This window comes from Geotrypetes seraphini, chromosome 15 (assembly GCF_902459505.1).
Source record: "Geotrypetes seraphini chromosome 15, aGeoSer1.1, whole genome shotgun sequence".
Classification (NCBI taxonomy): domain Eukaryota; kingdom Metazoa; phylum Chordata; class Amphibia; order Gymnophiona; family Dermophiidae; genus Geotrypetes; species Geotrypetes seraphini.
The window spans coordinates 2,511,048-2,529,620 of NC_047098.1; the positions used below are offsets into that span (position 1 = coordinate 2,511,048).

At 45.0% G+C, this 18,573-nt stretch overlaps 1 protein-coding gene across 2 annotated transcripts in view; it reads right to left on the reverse strand.

Annotated features, from left to right (window-relative positions):
- Positions 1-10: 10 nt before the first annotated feature.
- Positions 11-18,573, reverse strand: part of CLCNKA (chloride voltage-gated channel Ka) — a 37,202-nt gene continuing 18,639 nt past the window's right edge. For both annotated transcript variants that reach the window (XM_033922257.1, XM_033922256.1), the window contains 12 exons: positions 18,379-18,463; positions 17,538-17,639; positions 15,446-15,530; positions 14,986-15,159; positions 13,902-13,971; positions 11,913-12,023; positions 8,592-8,805; positions 8,285-8,418; positions 6,206-6,297; positions 5,316-5,399; positions 3,828-3,914; positions 11-278 (listed from right to left, as the gene is read on the reverse strand). In XM_033922257.1, coding sequence (XP_033778148.1) covers positions 231-278; positions 3,828-3,914; positions 5,316-5,399; positions 6,206-6,297; positions 8,285-8,418; positions 8,592-8,805; positions 11,913-12,023; positions 13,902-13,971; positions 14,986-15,159; positions 15,446-15,530; positions 17,538-17,639; positions 18,379-18,463 — 1,286 coding nt within the window. In that variant the 3' untranslated portion in view covers positions 11-230. The remainder of the gene's footprint in view (positions 279-3,827; positions 3,915-5,315; positions 5,400-6,205; positions 6,298-8,284; positions 8,419-8,591; positions 8,806-11,912; positions 12,024-13,901; positions 13,972-14,985; positions 15,160-15,445; positions 15,531-17,537; positions 17,640-18,378; positions 18,464-18,573) is intronic.

Below are 18,573 nucleotides of genomic sequence, written 5' to 3' on the forward strand. Positions count from 1 at the left end.
ATGATTTGGATGATATTGAAGTATTTCTTGCTTTATTGTAGAATAACTAATCTTGCTTTCTGTACAAAGAAACCAGTTTAATGTCTTGGGCCGTGCAGGATTCCGCCAGATCGGATACGCGCACATTCGAGCTCAGCAGTATCTTCGCTGACTCTGACTTTAGGGACTTTTGGACCCAGAAACAGAGTCGGCCGCTTCAGAGGGAGATTGCAGAAGGAGATGTCACCCCTTCACTTTGGGTTTCTGGGATTTGCCAGATCTTCGATCGCTGTTCTAAGCTAATAAAAAAACAAAAGAAAAAAGAAAAGTACAGATCAAAGGCTTTGCTTTCTAAAAACCAAATGCCACAAAAATGGAAAAAATACTAGATACCCAAAGGAGTTTTTCAAAGATAGATCAAGTGCTTCACTGAAGGAAATCCACGCCAAAAGATCAGGCTTAAATGTGGATGGGGGTTTCATTCATCGATCCAAAAACCTTCAGGAACATTCAATAGTCCAAAATATTTACTTCTCATTTTTAATTTTTATGATTTATTCCAATCATGTCCCATCATAAAAATGATGTAAAAGATTTCTATCATGACTAATTTCATTCAATGATCAGAATTCAGCAAACCACTAATCTCGTTTATCTCCTGCCGATCAATTGACTGTAATTACTCTGCTCACGATGCCACATATCTGCCGACCATCAGGCTTTCGCAAGGCAAAAAATCTTATTACCATTCAGAGAACGAGAAGTCTCTATAGACATCATGCTCTGAAGGCTAATAAGATTTTTTGCCTTGAGAAAACCTGATGGTTTAAATAAAGTTTGCTTAAGATTTTTCTGTTTGTTTTCTAAAACCCACACCTGACCTAGAATCATCTTAACATTGTTCACACAACTCTGTTCTAATCCTAACCCTATCCTCATTTGATTAAGATTGATCTTACAATAAGATTTATATATTGTTTTTAATACAGCGTTTGTATTATTTGGACATCTCTACAACTATTTTATCTGTACATAGAAACATGATGGCAGATAAAGGTCAAATGGCCCATCCAGTCTGCCCATCCGCAGTAAACCTAATTCTGTCCTAACCCTCCCACCATCTACATCCCTGCTCTAATATTGACCCCCCCAAGCTTCCCATCCTGCGAGGGGGTGCTGAAAAGCCCAACCAAGAAGAGAATGACGTGGATATGGTTCAATCAATGATCTGAAACAAGGTTAAAACAAAGAACTTCGTTTCTGCAAATTGGCCCTTAATGAAATAACGCTCAAAATTTAGGAAGGTGGTTGGTTGGGCTGAGAACTTCTCAGCTCCCCCTCTTAGACTTAGCATTAACTCTAACCTAATCCCCTCTCCCTGGTCTAATCCTAACTTTATACCACCAACCTGGATAATCAGGACTAAACTAGGATTACCAGATTTTCCTGAAGGAAAATCCGGACCCATGGTCTGCCTCTCCCCCACCTGTGTCATGCCCTGTTCCGTCCCCCAGCCCCGCCCCAGACAGCATCCACTGTGGTATTCAGCCTATGCCTGCTAGGTCTGTCCCCAGAAGCAGATGCACTAGAAATAGCTCACTTTAAACCTCAAATCGACCATTTTCAGGACTTTTTTTCTTTGGCCTCTAGAGAGAGCAGGAGAGCAGATTTGCCTGTCCCACATCACACACACAGCTCTAGCTTAGTTCCCAGTCATGTGCACTGCAGGCTGAAACTAGAACCAGCAGGAAAGCCTTTGCACCTGAGGGTTTGGGGCATGGCTGCAGGCTTTTACTCCAGAGAGCAGAACAGCTATGGCGGCAGAGGGAAAAGAAGAAGCAGCAAGGAAGGCAGGAATGCTCAGGGCTGAGAGTTCTGGATGGCAGTGAGCAGCCAGAATGCATGGACCTGGTAGAGCTTGGTTCAGAGCAGGATACAGTACACCAGGATTTACAAGTCATGGAGCTGGAGCCGTATGCTGAACTGCCTAATGGGGTCCTGCCAATGGAAGTCTGCTGCACTAAAGGCAAGTGATCTAAACTGTCTAATTTGAACCGGTTATTTTTTGGATAAGTTTTGCTGAGTAACCCTGAGAAAGGTGTGGTGCTAGGAAGCACCTGAAAGAACTTTAAAAGAACTGTTTTTTGTTTTGTGTTTTTTTTTTCTCTTTTCCTCTGGGTGGGGGAAGGGCAGTTAGTAGTCCCAAGAAGTGGGGACTGCTCTGTGTTTTTCTGTGGTGGGTTTTTGAGGGCATACTTTTGCAATATTGAGACCACACAGAGCACATTCCCTGGCCAGCTAGTCATTTGCTGTGGCCTAGTGCCATAGCACTAGTGTAGGCTGAGTTATCTGACATCCGCTCAAGAAACTGTTTTGGAAAATTCAAATACTTTCTTTAAAGATAAGCTGGAGAAGCTGTGATGGCTTTGAGAAGCCAGATCTGTGGGTTCTGGATTTATTTTGTGTTTCCAGTATTGAGAGACTCAAGCTAAAGGGTTTTGAAGAACTTTATTGGACAGCAGAAACCCAGAGACTGTTTGAAAATACATTTCTTTTTGAGCACGGGGTGCACTAGTAGAAGGGCCATATTTTGAGTACTTTGGAGCATTCTGACACTATTGGGCTTTTTTTTTTTACTTTTGAACTGTTTAAACTGGTTTAAATGTGTCTTTTTTGGTGAATAAACTAGGTCCTGGCTATAAGAAACATACTTACCTGGTGCTGTGGAGTTTCCTTTTGGTTGCCTATTTTTTCCTTGTGCAGCCTGCAGCGGCTCACAAGAGTTTTCTCTTGTTACTGGTACCCTAGGACCCATTGCCCTGAGGCTGCTGGTGACACCGTGCATGCATGGACGTGACACAATGACATCACGCACAAACGTGCATGACATCACCTCGTTGTTCCCATGCATGCGCAGATGCCCCTTGCCGATGTAATTTTGACAGGAAGCTTTTCAAAACCTGGACAAAGTGCTGGGTTCTGGAAAGACGTCTAGATCCCCAGACATGTCCTCGAAAAGGAGGACATGTCCAGATTTCCCCGGACATCTGGTAACCCTAGACTAAACCAGGCTAGATAGTAAGCTGACATAGAGATCGCCTAGAGCTGAAATTGATTCCTTCGTGCAGGTCAGGTGTGAATATTTACAGCTTTCAGCTATCTTCAGATACTCTGATCTTGTGAAAAATGTATAAGTTAAACTAATCTGAACAATCCGTATTCGCAAACATCAGATTTAAACTGAACTTCCAAAAATACAGCCAGATCCAACTCTGCCCCTTCTGATGTCAGTTGATGCCAAGGCCAATGTCCCCGCTGTAAAGCACAGGAGTTCTCTGCCCCCATTCCTGCCATGAAAGATAATGCGGCAATATTACGACTTCAGTCCTTCAGGCGTCTCACAGAACTTGCCTGTCTCTCATGTTTGAAACCACAATATTGGTGCCCCACTTCCGACATCAGGAACACAGAGCAGAACCCCTGTGCACCAAACAGGGAACATTGGGTAGAGGTCGAACCATGACTGCCACCATCTTGTTTTCAAACGATCGTGCTTTGCTGACTTCTGCTTTTGCTGGCTCATGTACACTTGTATTATTATGTTTATGTTTATGTTTATTTTATTAATTTGATGAATCGCCTATCCATAATTTATTAAGCGATTTACAATAAGATATATAAGCATTTTAAAAAACATACCAATAATATTGTGTATTCACTAGCATTGTGTTGCTTCTCAGTGAACGCACAGTGACAAATTCTAAAGACAGAGCCCCAAAATCTTTGCAACATCTCTGAAGCCAAACCCCTTGGACATTTCCCTCTCCCTCCCACCACACACCCTGTACCTCGTTCCTGGTTACACAACCCACGATTCTTCCAGAGGAGGTGACAAAGGCACACTGCAGACTCAGCAGCTCAAAGAGGTTGTGTGCCTGCAACGGGAACCACAAGCAGTTATTTGTGTCATATTACATCTTTCGCCTTGCGAGTTTATTCTATGGAAGTGAACGAGGACTCTGACCTGGGTCTTCCCCTCTCTCTCCTTCACACCAGCTCATTCGGTTTCTAGTGGGCTCCCTTGACAGATCCACTCCTCGTTCTGAAACATAGTGGGCATTTAATGGGTAAGAGGGAGAGGTGGGTAGGATTCCCAGGGGGTGTGTTCCTACTTCCAAGAGATATTCAACTCCTGGTGATCACCTTCTCTTAAACATTGGCTGCTTCTGGCTTTTATAGCTGGACTTTCAGTGCTGGGCCAAACCCGGAGACTGGCACTGGATTGGACTGGATTTATTGCATTTGACATATCGTTTGGACATAGGTATTAAGCAGTTTACAATACTAAACATAGGCATTGAGCTACTCTCTCTGTCCCGAACAGGCTCACAATCTAATTAAGCAGACAAGAGAAGACATCACTAACATAACGGAGATATATAAGAGGGAGGAAAAGAAAGTAAAGAACATTGAAGGCAAAGAAACCTCCCCCCCACCTCAAGATCCAAGAAAATGAGGATTATCGTTATATTTTAAGAAAAGAGAGAATAGTTAAGCTAAGAATCTAAAAATTAAGCAAAAGTAAACTCTAGACAGTTTATAGTTTTGAATTACATTCCGGCCCAATAGACGGAACAAACGCTTCAATTTATCATCCAAGAAAAGCTAGCGCCAGATACAATATTTAGCTAGAGATGTTGGTTAATGGGCTTTGGATGGATCCAGGCACCAACAATACTCAGACCGGTACTAGGATTTACCTGGACATGTCTTCTTTTTAGAGGACTTGTTCAGGCGTCCGGATGGCTTTTCAAAACCTGGCACATCGCCCACCCGATCGATGAGAACAGGCCGAGGGGGCGGGGCTAGGGCCTGGCATGGGCGTAATGGGGTGGGGATAGGTGGGACTGAGCGGGCCTGGGGGGGTGGATCTATGGGTCTGGATTTTACATAAGTAAAATATCCTTTTTGCTCTCCTAATTGTCTGGTCAGTGGACTGAATATTACCACAAACTGGGTAAGTCTTGGCTTCAGCCCTGGACCGTCTTGGTGCATTCTGACCATATTTTCAGCTGTATCTAGGTAGATGCCGCCAAAATTCTATGGGTGGGACTTATTGAGGTAGGAACTGCTCCTAATTGGATATTACAGATCCCTCTGCCAACTCTGCCTGCTGCCTCCCCATAAGAACATAAGAGTTGAAACACTGGAACAGACCAAAAGTCCATCAAACCCAGTATCCTGTTTCCAACCATGGCCAATCCAGGTCACATGTAACTGGCAAGATCCCAAAAGATTCCCTTCCTTCTCCAGAGAGATGAACCGAAGTGCAATACCTGGTGCAGGGAGGTCCAGATGGACAGCTGCAAGGTCACTGGATCGATTGTGCAGTCTTCACTGAGGTTCCCTTCCAGAAGCTTCTGTAAAAGACACAGAGACATTCAGTGTACGCTACAGTACATCTGTAAGAGCTCCTGTGATTAACCATTCTAGTGAGCCTCATACGATGTGCAATTTCTTGCTGAAAGTCTCCCTTGGGTTTTATAATGAGTGCCTCAAGAGTGCTGCAGGTAAGACACGAAAATGATAGCAACGGTGGATGCAGAGACTGCTTCCTGCCACAAGAGGCCAGTCGAGAGTCATATCTGTCTGAACTGATATCAGAAATGAACCTGTTTGGTTTGGAGCTTCCTGTGAGTTTCTTTCTTAATACTTCCACCACAGATTTACAAGGCGCACATAGGGCTACCAGATTTTCCAAACGGGGAGAGGAGAGATGCCAGTGCCCCTGCCAAGACGGTGCCCCACTCCCACCCCACCCCTTTCTATGCCACTGGTTACACCAATGAAGCTACTAAGTAGTAGATTTAAATTAAACTGCAGAAAATATTTCTTCACACAACGTGTAACTAAACTCTGGAATTCTTTGCCAGAGAATGTGGTGAAATCAGTTAGCTTAGCAGGGTTTCAAAAAGGTTTGGATAATTTCCTAAAAGAGAAATCCATAGGCCATTATTGAGATGACTTGGGGAAATCCTAGGATAAGCAGTATAACATCTGTTTTACTGCTTGGGACCTGGGTTGGCCACTGTTGGCAATTCTTATGTTCTTACTTACCATGATAGTGACAGATCTCGGACAGGGGTCCTTAACAGTGTTTACCTGATACCCCCAGCCCTATGGATATTCTGATATCCATCTTCCTCTGAGGTTTCCCGATACCTACCTTCGTCTGATTGTCCTGAGGCTGTGCGTCATGAGTCTGGAGGAACAGAATCAGCTCCAACCTCTTCACGGTGCCCACCAGTATCATCGATTCTGAAGAGAGAAAGAAACAGAGAGGGAAACCTGATTCACTGCCTGGTCAAGGTCCCACCACCTGCCGTGTCCTCCTCATAAACCAGGACGTATCTCTCCAGGCTGACAGCAGCAGCATCACATCATCGCATTTCTTGGCACAACGTTTTTTTGGGAGCTTAGAGCAAGAGGAACCTTCTTACACAGGATTCTTTGTTTGGTGCGGTGGGGACGGAGTGTGGGGGAGGGGTTGTCACATGGCTCTCTAATATCCTTCAGGTGTTCTGATCAAGTTTTGTCATTCAGTGGTTACATTTTCTCAAAGACAGAGTTAGAGGTAAAGAGAACACTGGCTTAGTAAGGGGGAGAGGGTGCAGGCTCTGGTGCCTCTCCTCCTCTCCACCCCCAAGCCCCTTTTTAAATGTTCACCAGCTTGAGCAGCATCTTCTACTTGTGCCAGCTCCCTTCTGACATCATTTCCTGGTCGTGGGACCAGGAAGTGATGTCAGAAGAGAGTCGACGCAGGTGCAAGTAACAGGTGGAAGATGCTCATACTGGCAAACATTTCAGGGGTGCTACAGCGGCATGGAAGAGTTGGTGGGTAGGGGCGCACACTGCCCTGGATGCCATCCTCCCTCACTAGCCACTGCTCCCAGACTCTCCCCAGCCAGGATCCCATTCTGGTGGCTCTAAAATTCATGTCTCTGCTCCAGACCAATTTACAGCATGGAGAAAACCTGCACGATCCATCCAGTCTGCGGAACTAGGTGGGTTACATCCCTCTATGCCCTGTTTAAAGTGCTTTGATTCATAGTAAGACAGTACATGATGGCAGATAAAGACCTGAAGAGTTCATCCAGTCTGCCCATTAGTTATACCCATTACAAATCCATCCTCTTTCTGTGTTTATTCCACACATTTTATCTTGGTCTCCACCAAGAAGGGATTCAAGGCATCAACCACCTTCTCCGTGAAAAAATATTTCCTGATGTTACTCCTAAATCTACCTCCCTGCAACCTCCATTCTTGTCCTCTGGTTCTACCACTTCCTTGACTCTGAAAAAGATTTGCTTTCAGGTATTTAAATGTCTATATCATATCTCCCTAACTCCTTTCTTAATCTAGGGTATCCATATTCAGGTCTTCAGTCTCTTCATACTTCTTTGCACACACTGCAGTCCCTGCTTCCTTTTGGCCCACTAGGGATAAAAGGTTCCTGTATATATGGTAATATGTAAACCGCTTTGGCTGTAGCACCGAAGGTTGGTCTATCAAGTGCACGACCCTTACCGTTACCTCATAGGGCCACAGCTGCAAATGATCCATTGGCCTGCGCCACGGCTGTGACCCCTAAATAAGGATTTCATGACCCCATTTGGGGTCATGACCCATAGTGTGGGAACTGCTGAGAGAGGGATAAAGGAGAAGTGGTCAGATTAAGGAGTAATCTATGGAAATATTTCTTTACAGAAAGGACAGTGAATTTGTGGGTCTCGTGCTGGAGGGGGTAGAGATGAAGACTGTGTCTGTACTCAAGAAAGCATGGGACAAGCACATAGGATTTCTAAGGGAGAGGAAGGGATTGTAATTGGTACAGATTAGCAGACTGGATAGGCTGTACCGTCATTATCTGCCATCATGCACTATCTTACTATGAGAATAAGGTGAATATAGAGCTAGAAAGACATAGCAAAGGCAAAACAGATTTGATGGACCCAACATGAGAAATGGGAATGAAGAGAAGGACATTGAGAAACTGAAAAAGAAGGACTGGGTTAGGAGAGCAAAAAAAGACAAATGGAAAAGAAAATCATGACTTAAAGGAAGAAAAGACAGCAAGAAAGATAAAGGAAAGATCACGGGTTGAAAGATTTTGAATCACTTTCATACTCGTCAGGAGGCTTCATGAACGTTCAACTGGATCATTATCTTCTCCATTTCAGTTTTATTACAGCAGAATCAGAGAAACAGAGGGAAAGAAAAGTGTCAATGCAGCAAATAAAATCACCTCTGTTCTCCACCACGGGATACTCAAGTGCCTCAGTAGAAGTCATGACCTTCAGAACATCCTTGAAATTCGAATCCTTGGCCAAGACCGTGATGTCGGTTCTCATGAACTGCTCAGTGGTCACTTTGTAGGAGCTGAGGATAGAGATGGTTCACAGTCTTATTCCTGTTGTTCAGGATAATCCTTTCCTGGTTTAACCCACCAGGCCTACTTTAGGGAAAGCAGAATTAAAATCCAGGCACACAATGATAAGAAAGCAATAGGAGGGTTTCGAAAAGAGACCAGAAAGCTTGCAAGAGGAACTCACCTGATATGTCGGCTTCTGATCCGAGGCAAATAGGGCAGCTTCTTCACAATAATAGTGCCGTCGTAGAAAGAGGGCTGGAATTTCTGAGCTATGGCATTAGCGACCAGAACGGCCAGGATGACGGGCAAGATATGAGCGATCTGACCCGTTGCTTCGAAAACCAGGAGGGCAGTGGAAAGTGTGTGAGTGACAGCACCGGAAAATGCTGCGGCCCCTGGAAGACAGAGCCGGAAACAAGTAACAATTAACACTCGGCCCATCGCTTTATAACTGCCAGTACCGGGATTATGCTAAATCTGCTTCAATGGGGCTTTCGTCAATCTGATGTCCAGCTCTTCAGCTCTGGTTACTGATTTCCCCAGCATCAATCAGGACTTCTGTACACAGAGAAGACATACTAGATGGGATGGACAGACAGCAACACAGAGAGAAGAAATGTCAAATGGACAAGAGACCCTGGAAAACCAGGGGGGAAAAAAACCAGAGAAAAGCAGAAAGAGACTCTTGGAAGACTAAAATGCTCAGTCTACAAAGGTAGAAAAAACATTTTTATTTTGAATGTATCAATTGGAACATGTACATCTCGGATATCTTGCATTTTATTTTTTTGTTTCTCTAGTATTGCTGTATATCTAGAGTCTGACTTCTTGAGGTTTGCCTTCTTATCTCTCTTACTGATCTGTTTCATATTTGCTGAGGGTTTCTCTATATTTTGCACGTGTGACCAAGATATGATATTCTTCTAACATGTAAGGCCAGTACTGGGCAGACTTGCACGGACTGTGTCCCTTATATGGCTATTTGGTTGGGGATGGGCTGGGGAGGGCTTCGATGGTTGGGATGGTTTAGATGGGCTGAAGTGGGCTTTGACGGAGACTACAGTAGATAGAACATAAGAACATAAGAATTGCCAACTCCGGATCAGACCTTAGGTCCATCAAGTCTGGTGATCCGCACAAGCGGAGGCCCCGCCAGGTGTACCCTGGCATAGATTTAGTCCCCATATCACTCTATGCCACTCATAAGGAGATGTGCATCTAGTTTACCCTTAAATCCTAGAATGGTGGATTCCGCAATTACCTCCTCTGGGAGAGCATTCCAGGTGTCCACCACTTGCTGCGTGAAACAGAATTTCCTATTTGTCCTGAACTTGTTCCCCCTCAGCTTTAGTCCATGCCCTCTTGTCCGTGTCACATTGGACATTGTAAATAACTGTTTTTCCTGCTCCATTTTGTCGATTCCTTTCAGTATTTTGAAAGTCTTGATCAGATCCCCTCGCAGACTCCTCTTCCCAAGGGAGAAAAGCCCCAGTCTCCTAAGTCGTTCCTCGTAATCCAGGTTCTCCATACCTTTCACTAGCTTCGTTGCTCGTCTCTGCACCCTCTCCAGCAGTTTTATATCCTTCTTTAGGTATGGAGACCAATGCTGGACGCAGTATTCCAAGTGTGGTCTGACCATCGCTCTATAAAGCGGCATTATAACTTTCTCTGATCTACTTTTGATTCCCTTCTTTATCATGTCTAGCATTCTATTTGCTTTTTTTGCCGCCACCACACATTGCGCCGACGGTTTCAGGGTCCTATCTATCAGTACGCCCAGGTCCCTTTCTTGTTCGGTCTTTCCCAGAGTTGCACCTGACATTCTATACTTGTGTTCCTTATTCTTTCTGCCTAAATGCATCACTTTGCATTTTTCCACATTAAACGTTCTCTGCCCATTTCTCCAATCGACTCAAGTCGCTCTAGAGTTCCTCGCTATCCTTCTGCGATCTGATTGTGTCGTCTGTAAACTTGATGATTTCACTGGATGTTTCCTCTTCTAGGTCATTGATGAAAATATTAAATAATATGGGCCAAAGTATGGGCTTCAACCATCTTTCCAGGAACAGAAGTGAGGCTCACAGGTCTGGGCACACTACCAGGCAGAGCTCTGGGTTTATGGCCCAGAAATATCTAAAGAAAAAAGACCATTTGAATTAATTTTTTTTAATTTATAGAGTGTGTACAGTTGGGCCGACAGGATGGACCATTTGGGTCTTTATCTGCCATCATGTACTATGTTACTGTGTAGATTTTGGGTTGAGATCATATTGCAGTCCTGTTTTTTTCACGAGTTAGTGTAACAGTGTAATATTTACCATAGTGCTGTCTTTTCACAGATAAGGTTGTTTGCTCTTAGGGCCTGATTCTAGACATCAGCCAGCACCTCCCGAAATGTTGGCGGCCGTGTGTCAATCACGCTGAGGTGCCTTTATCAGAATCGCGGCTTACATCAAACTTAGACGCCGTTAATATAGGCCAGGATTTTAAAGACCTAAATTATCGGTGTCTAAGTTTGACTGAGAATCACGCCTAATGGCACTTAAGGTCCTTTCCGGCCATAACCACGCCTACTTTGACCTTTGGCACCACTGGGTGTGATTAAGCTTGCCGGCACCTACTTTTTTTTGTAATGGATTTTTAATTGGTTTTTAAACGGTGCAGTTAATTACCGTGCCGATTACGGTAAACCAATTAAGTTAGGTGGCACTAGGGCACCTGCCTAGCTTATGGCACCATTTTTAGAATTGGTATGTTCAGGTTCCGAGTACATTTTTTGCACGAGCTTGTGCATAGTGTTTTCCAGTGGAGATACCGTGGGTTGGTCTTACTGGAGGTGATAGCAAAACTTTGATTAAATTTTAGTTTGTCATAAAATCAGACAGAGTTTGTGAAATAATTATAGAATGTGCACTACATACAATGTAGGACTGTACGTAACGATGTCAGATTTATATTTTCGCTGTTTTTGTACAGCTTGACTCTTTTGTAAGCCAGTGGGCTATAAATAAAGTTTTATGTCATTATTTTCTTCTGAGATGGCAACACTACTGCGGACAGTTGGTTGTAACGGAGCAGGGCAAGGACAACAGTATATTTGGCAAGAGACTTGGGGGGGAGGAGGCATTGGGATGGGACAAGGTGTCAGGATTTTCTCTGTCAAAAAGCTGGCCCCTCTATATGCTGGAAACAAACAACAAAGATGACCAATTGGTGCGTAATCCTCTTTACGATCGTGATTCGGCCCAAGAAGTTCCTGCCTTAGGAGTCTTGTTGAAACGTGAGGGATAAGATTAACAAGTTCACATGCTCATAGTCATGCTTTAGGTCTTGGAAACACTCTTCCCAGCAGTGGAAGTCAAAGCTTTGTTAATCTTATCCCTCACCAAGAGGATTGAGCACCAATTGGTCACCTTCGTTGTTGTTTCTTGCTCTTCACCTGTGTGAAGGCAGTTTCTCCTGTTTGTTCTTTCAAGCCCTCTATATGCTGTCCAGGACTTACCAGCCAATGCATATCCTCCAGGAATGATAGGGTTAATCACACCATCAGAACTAATGCCTGTTGGAAACAGATATGCCACAATTTCACCGATCAAACGGCCAACAGCAGCACCTGTACAGAAGAACATTTAGTGTGAGGTGAAGCCTAGATGTTTTGAGAGGCATTTAAGTACCATAACTCTACAAAAATTTCATGGATATGTAGTTTTCATATTACACATGAGAGTCTGAGACCTGCAGAAAATCCTAATAGTGCAATGCCTTTGTTCCCTACCTACTTAACCCTATTTAAATCTATCTGTGGCGCCCAAAAAGGGATTTTGATGTCAGGTATGTGAATGCTTGCACTAGGGACCCACAGGAGCTCTGTTTTACTTTGGTCTGGACAAAGTTTGTTGTAAGCTCTGTAGAGCAGGAATTGTCTCTTACATGTTTAATGTACAGTGCTGTGTATGTCTGGCAGCACTAGAGAAATGATAGTCTTTGACTCATCTCTCCCCTTCTCTTCACATATCAAACAAACTGCCAAACCTGTCGTTTCTTTCTCCACAATATCACTAAAATCAGACTCTTTCTTTCTGAGCGCAGTGCCAAGACCCTCATCCATGCCCTCATCACCTCTCACCTAGACTACTGCAACCTGATTCTCACTGGCCTTCTGCTAAACCATCTCTCTCTCCTTCAATCTGTTCAGAACTCTGCTGCAGGCCTTATATTCTGCCAATGTCACTATGCTTACGTTACCCCTCTCCTCAAGTCATTTCATTGGCTTTCTATCCATATCCGCAAAGAGCTCTCTGTTGTACTGCAAATCTCTGGATAGCTGAATATGAGTCTCGCTGGCTTCTCTGGCAGCCACAACTCCGAGGCTTTCCAAACCTGGTAGTCCTTCCACCCGACTCCACTTTTTCCCAAAAACTGAAGTAAGGTTACAAACAAGATGAGGTTTTCAGGACTAACTCCTTTCTTTCAACAAGATCACAGCAGTCTGAGAGACATACCAAGTAATCACTCTAATCCTAGAGACTTGAGCACGCCAACCTGGTCCCAGGCAATTTCTCAGGCCAGGAGATGAAAGAGAAAGGACCCAAGTTACAGTGTACTCATATTAAATAATGAATAAGATGTCAATCTAGCTTCTCTGAAGACATGTTCCAGTGGGAAATGTCTAACACCCACTAACCAACCCTGTCTCTGGCCTCAGCGGCACTCAAGAGTCTGCAAAGTCTAATTTTTCTAGCAGGAGCCACAGACAGAGGACTTTTACCACAGAAGTCGAGAAATCTGTGGTTTCCTGTTAGGGTTGCCAATTGACTCCATATCATAAAGAACAGGTGAATCCAGCCCTGGCTTCAGCCCATTTCCATTCTTGGGCTTACAATTCTGATTCTCTCATTGGCTTTCCTGAGAAAATGACAACTCCAAATCCCTGCAGGGATTAAAATAAAGCCAGAAAATTCAAAAGAGACAGAAGATGTGCAATACAATTACAGCAAAACAAAGAGCAGGCCAACAAGTAAAACTGCAGTTCAAGCAAGACTTTAATAAAAACAACACATAAGCCAGGACTAGGATAGCCTGTTCTTCAACCCTGCAATTCTCAACATGTAATTAAACTCTGGAATTTGTTGCTAGAGAAGGTGGTGAAAGTTATCTTAGCAGGGTTTAAAAAAATGTTTGGATAACTTCCTCAAAGAGAAGTCCATAGGTCATTATTGAGATGGCTTGGGGAAATCCATTGCTTATTCCTAGGATAAGCAGCATAGAATCTGTTTTGCTACTTGGGACCTGGGTTGGCCACTGTTGGAAACAGGATTCTGGGCTTGATGGACCTTCGCTCTGTCCCAGTATGGCAGCTCTTAAGTTCCTCTGTATGACATGGAGTCAGATGGCAATCCTACTTAACATCTCCTTTCATGGTTCGCTTTTAATCCCTTAGCAATCCATGCATAAAACCAGTCCTGCATTTTCCTTCCTGAGGTTGACTCACCATATAGAAACACGGGCATGAAGTACCCAGCTGGCATGGGCATTGTGGTGGCCAGTATGAGCATCCAGAACTAAAAGAAAGAGAGGGGGCGGTGTACAAGTGGGAGTCATCATGCACCAGTTGGAATTTCCACTGTTTATTTTATTTACTCAAATGTAGTCTTCAAAGGAGTCCAATGAAATATAATATTCATCAACACTTTTATGCATTTTCAGTTGGTTTTGGCTTTAAATTCACATGCACTGGCTCGGGCTCCAGAAAGCTTAGAAGCCCCCCATGAAATGCCCCATCTCCAGCCACCTGAAGCAGGCCTCAGTGCCCACCTGGAACCCTGTCCTAGTCCACACTGAGCTCTGCTTTGGCAGGGTTACCAAACGTTCATGTCCTCTTGGACAGACTTTCCAAAACCTGGCATTTGTCCGGGTTATGGAAAGCCTCGAGCTCTGGCCGCATCTGGAGGGTCTCTGAGCATGTGTGGATGATGCCACACACATTCGTGCATGCTCCAGGCCCTCCAGACACAGCTGGAGCTCGTCCGGAAGAAGAGAGGAGGCTTTGTGGGGGTGGGGCTGGAGGCAGAATGAGGCAGTGTCATGTGTAGGGTTACCAGATTTTCCACCCTACAGATCCACCCCATTATGCCCCCACTCTGCCCCACCCCCCAAACCCACCAGGCCGGGGCTGGAGTGCATGATGTTACACACATGCGCGCGACATAATCACGTCACATTCACACATGCGCAGATGCACTCCAGCCTCAGCCCCGATCACACCAGCTTTTTAAAACCCGGATTTTGAAAAGCCATCTGGATGCTCAGACGTATCCTGGACATGTCTGGGGAAATCTGAACATCTAGTAGCCCTAGTCATGTGTCTAGGGTTTCCCCGGAGAAAAATACGGTAACCCTAATCTTGGGCCTTGCATCTTCCACTGACACTACCAGCCTGTGATTTTAGGTCCAAATAGAAAAAGCCAACAGTAATATTGTGATGTTTCGAGCGGTTCCCTATCAGATCACCCAGCCTTCGGCTCTGAAACTAACATATCCCTCTGACAGGGCACAGCAGTGCCAGGCACAAGTACCTTCATCACTATAAAGAAGAGAAGAGTGCCAAAGATGGTAAAGGTTGGGTCCCACCATTCCAGCCACAGGTTATCGGGGTCAACTTGCGGAGGCCTCTCCAGCGATGCATTCTGGGAAAGCAGGCTCCACGTCCTGTTGTCAAACAGTGAGGTCAGGAGGTCTTTCATAGTGAGCTGGGGAGAAAGAGGGAAGACAAAAAGCAGGAATGAGGAGAGGAGAGAAGGGAGAGGTGAACGGAAAAGAACAACAGAGGAAGCAGGAGAGAAGAGGAGAAGGATGTGGCACTGAAGAGGCAAATGAAGAAAGTGGAAGATGCAGGGAAGAGAGGAGGAGGGGAAGTGAGTAAAGAGGATGGAGAGACAGAGAGTGAGGAGGGGGGAGGAAGAAGGAAAGAGAAGTTAGATGTGGGTCTGAAGGGCAAGAAAGAGGGGGGGGGGGGGGTTCCTAGGATTTACTTACCCTAGATGCCAGGAAGTGTCCTAACCCAGGTGGGAAGGTGATGGAGGCAAGCAACAGGGCCACCAAGGCTGAATATACAGCTTTACTGGGGAAACCAATACAGACCATGAAACTCATTTCTACAAAACGTTCTGTATACAGCATGCACATAAATCAGCCTGTAGGGGATGCTGTGGACACAGATTCCTTGTTTGCCCTCTCCTTCATGGTGCCTTGTTTTACATTTTCCCTCTGTCTGGACAGTTTTCATGACTCCTTCCCTTTAAAGCTTAAGCCCTGGATTTCCTCGATCATACTCTAATCTTACCCAGCTTTCTAGAAAACCGGTGGGTACGCACTGGTAACAGGAGGATCCTGGATTCTCTCCAGGGTAGGATTGCCGTATGGCTCCAGAAAAAGGAGGACGGATTGAGACATCCGGGTTTGACTTCCACTCAAAGCAATGGACAGACTGATATTGCTCTCAATGGAAGTCAAACCCGGATGTCTCAATCCGTCCTCCTTTTTCTAGAGCCATATGGCAGCCCTACTCCAGGGAGCACTCCTGAGGAGAGGACCTGGTGCATACGAACGGAGAGAGTGTTACTGACGTGGTAGTGGATGAACATCTGTAAGCCAGCGATGGTGCGCTTCAGTTTTAGAGAATAGGTGGAGATTGTTCAATGGAAAACTCACTTTGTTAAGGTGGGAAAATCTAGAAGCGGAAGCAGAGCAGCAAAATGTGGTTGTCTAAAGAAGTGGCTGGCAAGGTATACCAGACATCAAGGGGCAAATTCCAACTGAATTAGTGAATTGACTTCAATTATGAGTTTTACCAAGCTCATAATTGAAAAAAAATAAAATTAAATTGGAATGGGTGGGGCTGAGGGGGGGGTCAAATTATAGGACTGATGTCATGCTACAGAGAGGAATGGAGGGTGGAAGGAAGGCATTTTTAATTGTATCCCAAGAAACAATATTCATAATCTTTATACATCCCCTCTCCCCCCCGATATTCAGTGGGGGGGGGGGGGTTGTATGCTGATAGTCGCCGCCTAAATTATGCACTTCCGGAAAGCAATAAAAACTTATCTCTTCACCACCCAACCCCCCTGCATAATTAGGGTCCATCATATGGATCCAGAAAAAGGAGAATAGATTGAGACATCCTGAAAACCTGACTGGCAAAGGTCTACTCCAGGAGTGAGTTGAGAAACACTGCATAGACTACCAGGCATTAATTATTTTATGTCATGGGCAGGGGTTTTGGCTTGGTTCAGGCTAGGGGGTTCACTAGACTGCCAGGGCTTCTTTTCTGTTGGCGGGGGACACAAGACTACCCAACAACGAATCCTTTTGTGCCATCTCAGATCTGGAGGTAAATTTCTCACATTGAACTCTCCTTAAAATGCTGTGTGCTGATAAGTGAGTTCATTCCAGGGCTGAGCCCTTTCTGTTTCATGCATGCAGATCACTCAGTAACTGACCACTTCTGCCCACAGTAGCTTTTGGCCTGGGTCCCTTAGTCTTTAAGGTACACCCTAAGATACCATAACATTCATGTTCAATCCTGAAAACCCAACTAGCATGGTGTGCCTCCAGCAGAGGGCTGTGAAATTTGGGCTAGAGTTTTGCAGCTGGGATTTAATTATAAAAACTATATGATTTGGCATTTGAGCTGTAAAACCCCTAGGGGGCAGCAGAGTATAGGGGGTGAAGCACTTCTGTGCACAAAAGAACCGAATTTGGATATAAGACTCTGGTGAAACATCGTTTAGAATATTGTGTATAATTCTGAGTCTGTACCTTCAAAAAGATATAAATAGGATGGAATCGGTCTTGAGGAAGGCTCCTATCTTTTTTGAAAATGAGCCCCACAAGCTCTCAAATATTTCTTCAAGTAAACCTCGAATGTCACACATAAAACCTTAAAACATAATTCTGGACCGCACTGGCAGCCAGGGCAAAGTATACAATAGGGGATTATGCTGCAATATTTGAATTCTTTGCAATTTCTTCAACACTTGTATTTCAGTAAACCCCCAAAATATGGTGTTGCAATAATCCATGTGAGCAGCGTCCACTGTAAGAGCTGTCTGTGCAAAGACCTTACTCGGTGGCTAGGAGCTTGGCAGTCAGCCAGTTCCTCCGCACGTATCCCAGAAGCCAGCGCTGACAGAAGAGGTAGGCACAGCTTATGGCCCCACAAAGTGCCCTGAAAGACAAGCACAGGGGAGAAGAGAGAGGATCACCCGGCCAGCCATTGACTGCTACAAACCCCCAAACACGCACGCCTGGCTTTGAAAGAAGGGTGGGGTCGACTGCATGGAGGGGAGACACTTGTGGCCTTATCATCAATGAGACAACAGCCTCCCTAGTTTTGGCCACTGGGTAGATTAATATTACACACTGCCTGAGAGCTGAGCGAAGTTTGGGCTTTATTTAGAGCTGAAAAGGAAGCCAACAAGCTCTGCAGTAGTAGGGTGGCCAGATTTTCCTTTTGCCCCAGGCCACCCTAATCCCTCGCTCTTGTCGGGCAGGTAGGAAGTCTGCGCATGCGTGGACGCTATGTGGTGATGTCACATGCATGTGATGTCATCACTTGAAGGCCACAAATGCGCGGACTTCCTCTTTGCTCAACACAGCTTTACAAAACCCGGACAAAGTGTTGGGTTTTGAAAAGCCATCTGGATCCCTCAAAAGGATCCTATGGCTGGGGAAATACAGATGTCTGGTAACCCTATGCAGTAGCCGACCAGGGGAGGTGCTGGAGTCCAGCGTACGCACTGGGGTCAGGTATGGAGGGCAGTGGTAGGAACAGGATTGAAGGATTGGCAGAAGATGTGGAAACTAACTGGGGTTGATAGAGAACCAGAGAGACTGGATAGGTCCCCATTCTGCAGGACCCTGTAGGGAAGAGCTTCTGAAGACTCCCAGGCCGTGTCTTTCCTTACCCAAGAAGCATGAAAATGAAGGTCTCTGGCAAATCAAAAGGGAAATCAACCTTGAAGTTGGTCTTGAAAAGCGCTGTGATGGTTTCTAGGAGAAAGAAAGTCCAGGAGACACTTTAGTCTCAAGGGAACACGGAAGGATTGATTACATGGGCCAAAGTGTGCCTCATATAATGGGTGCAACGCTCGTAAGGTAGG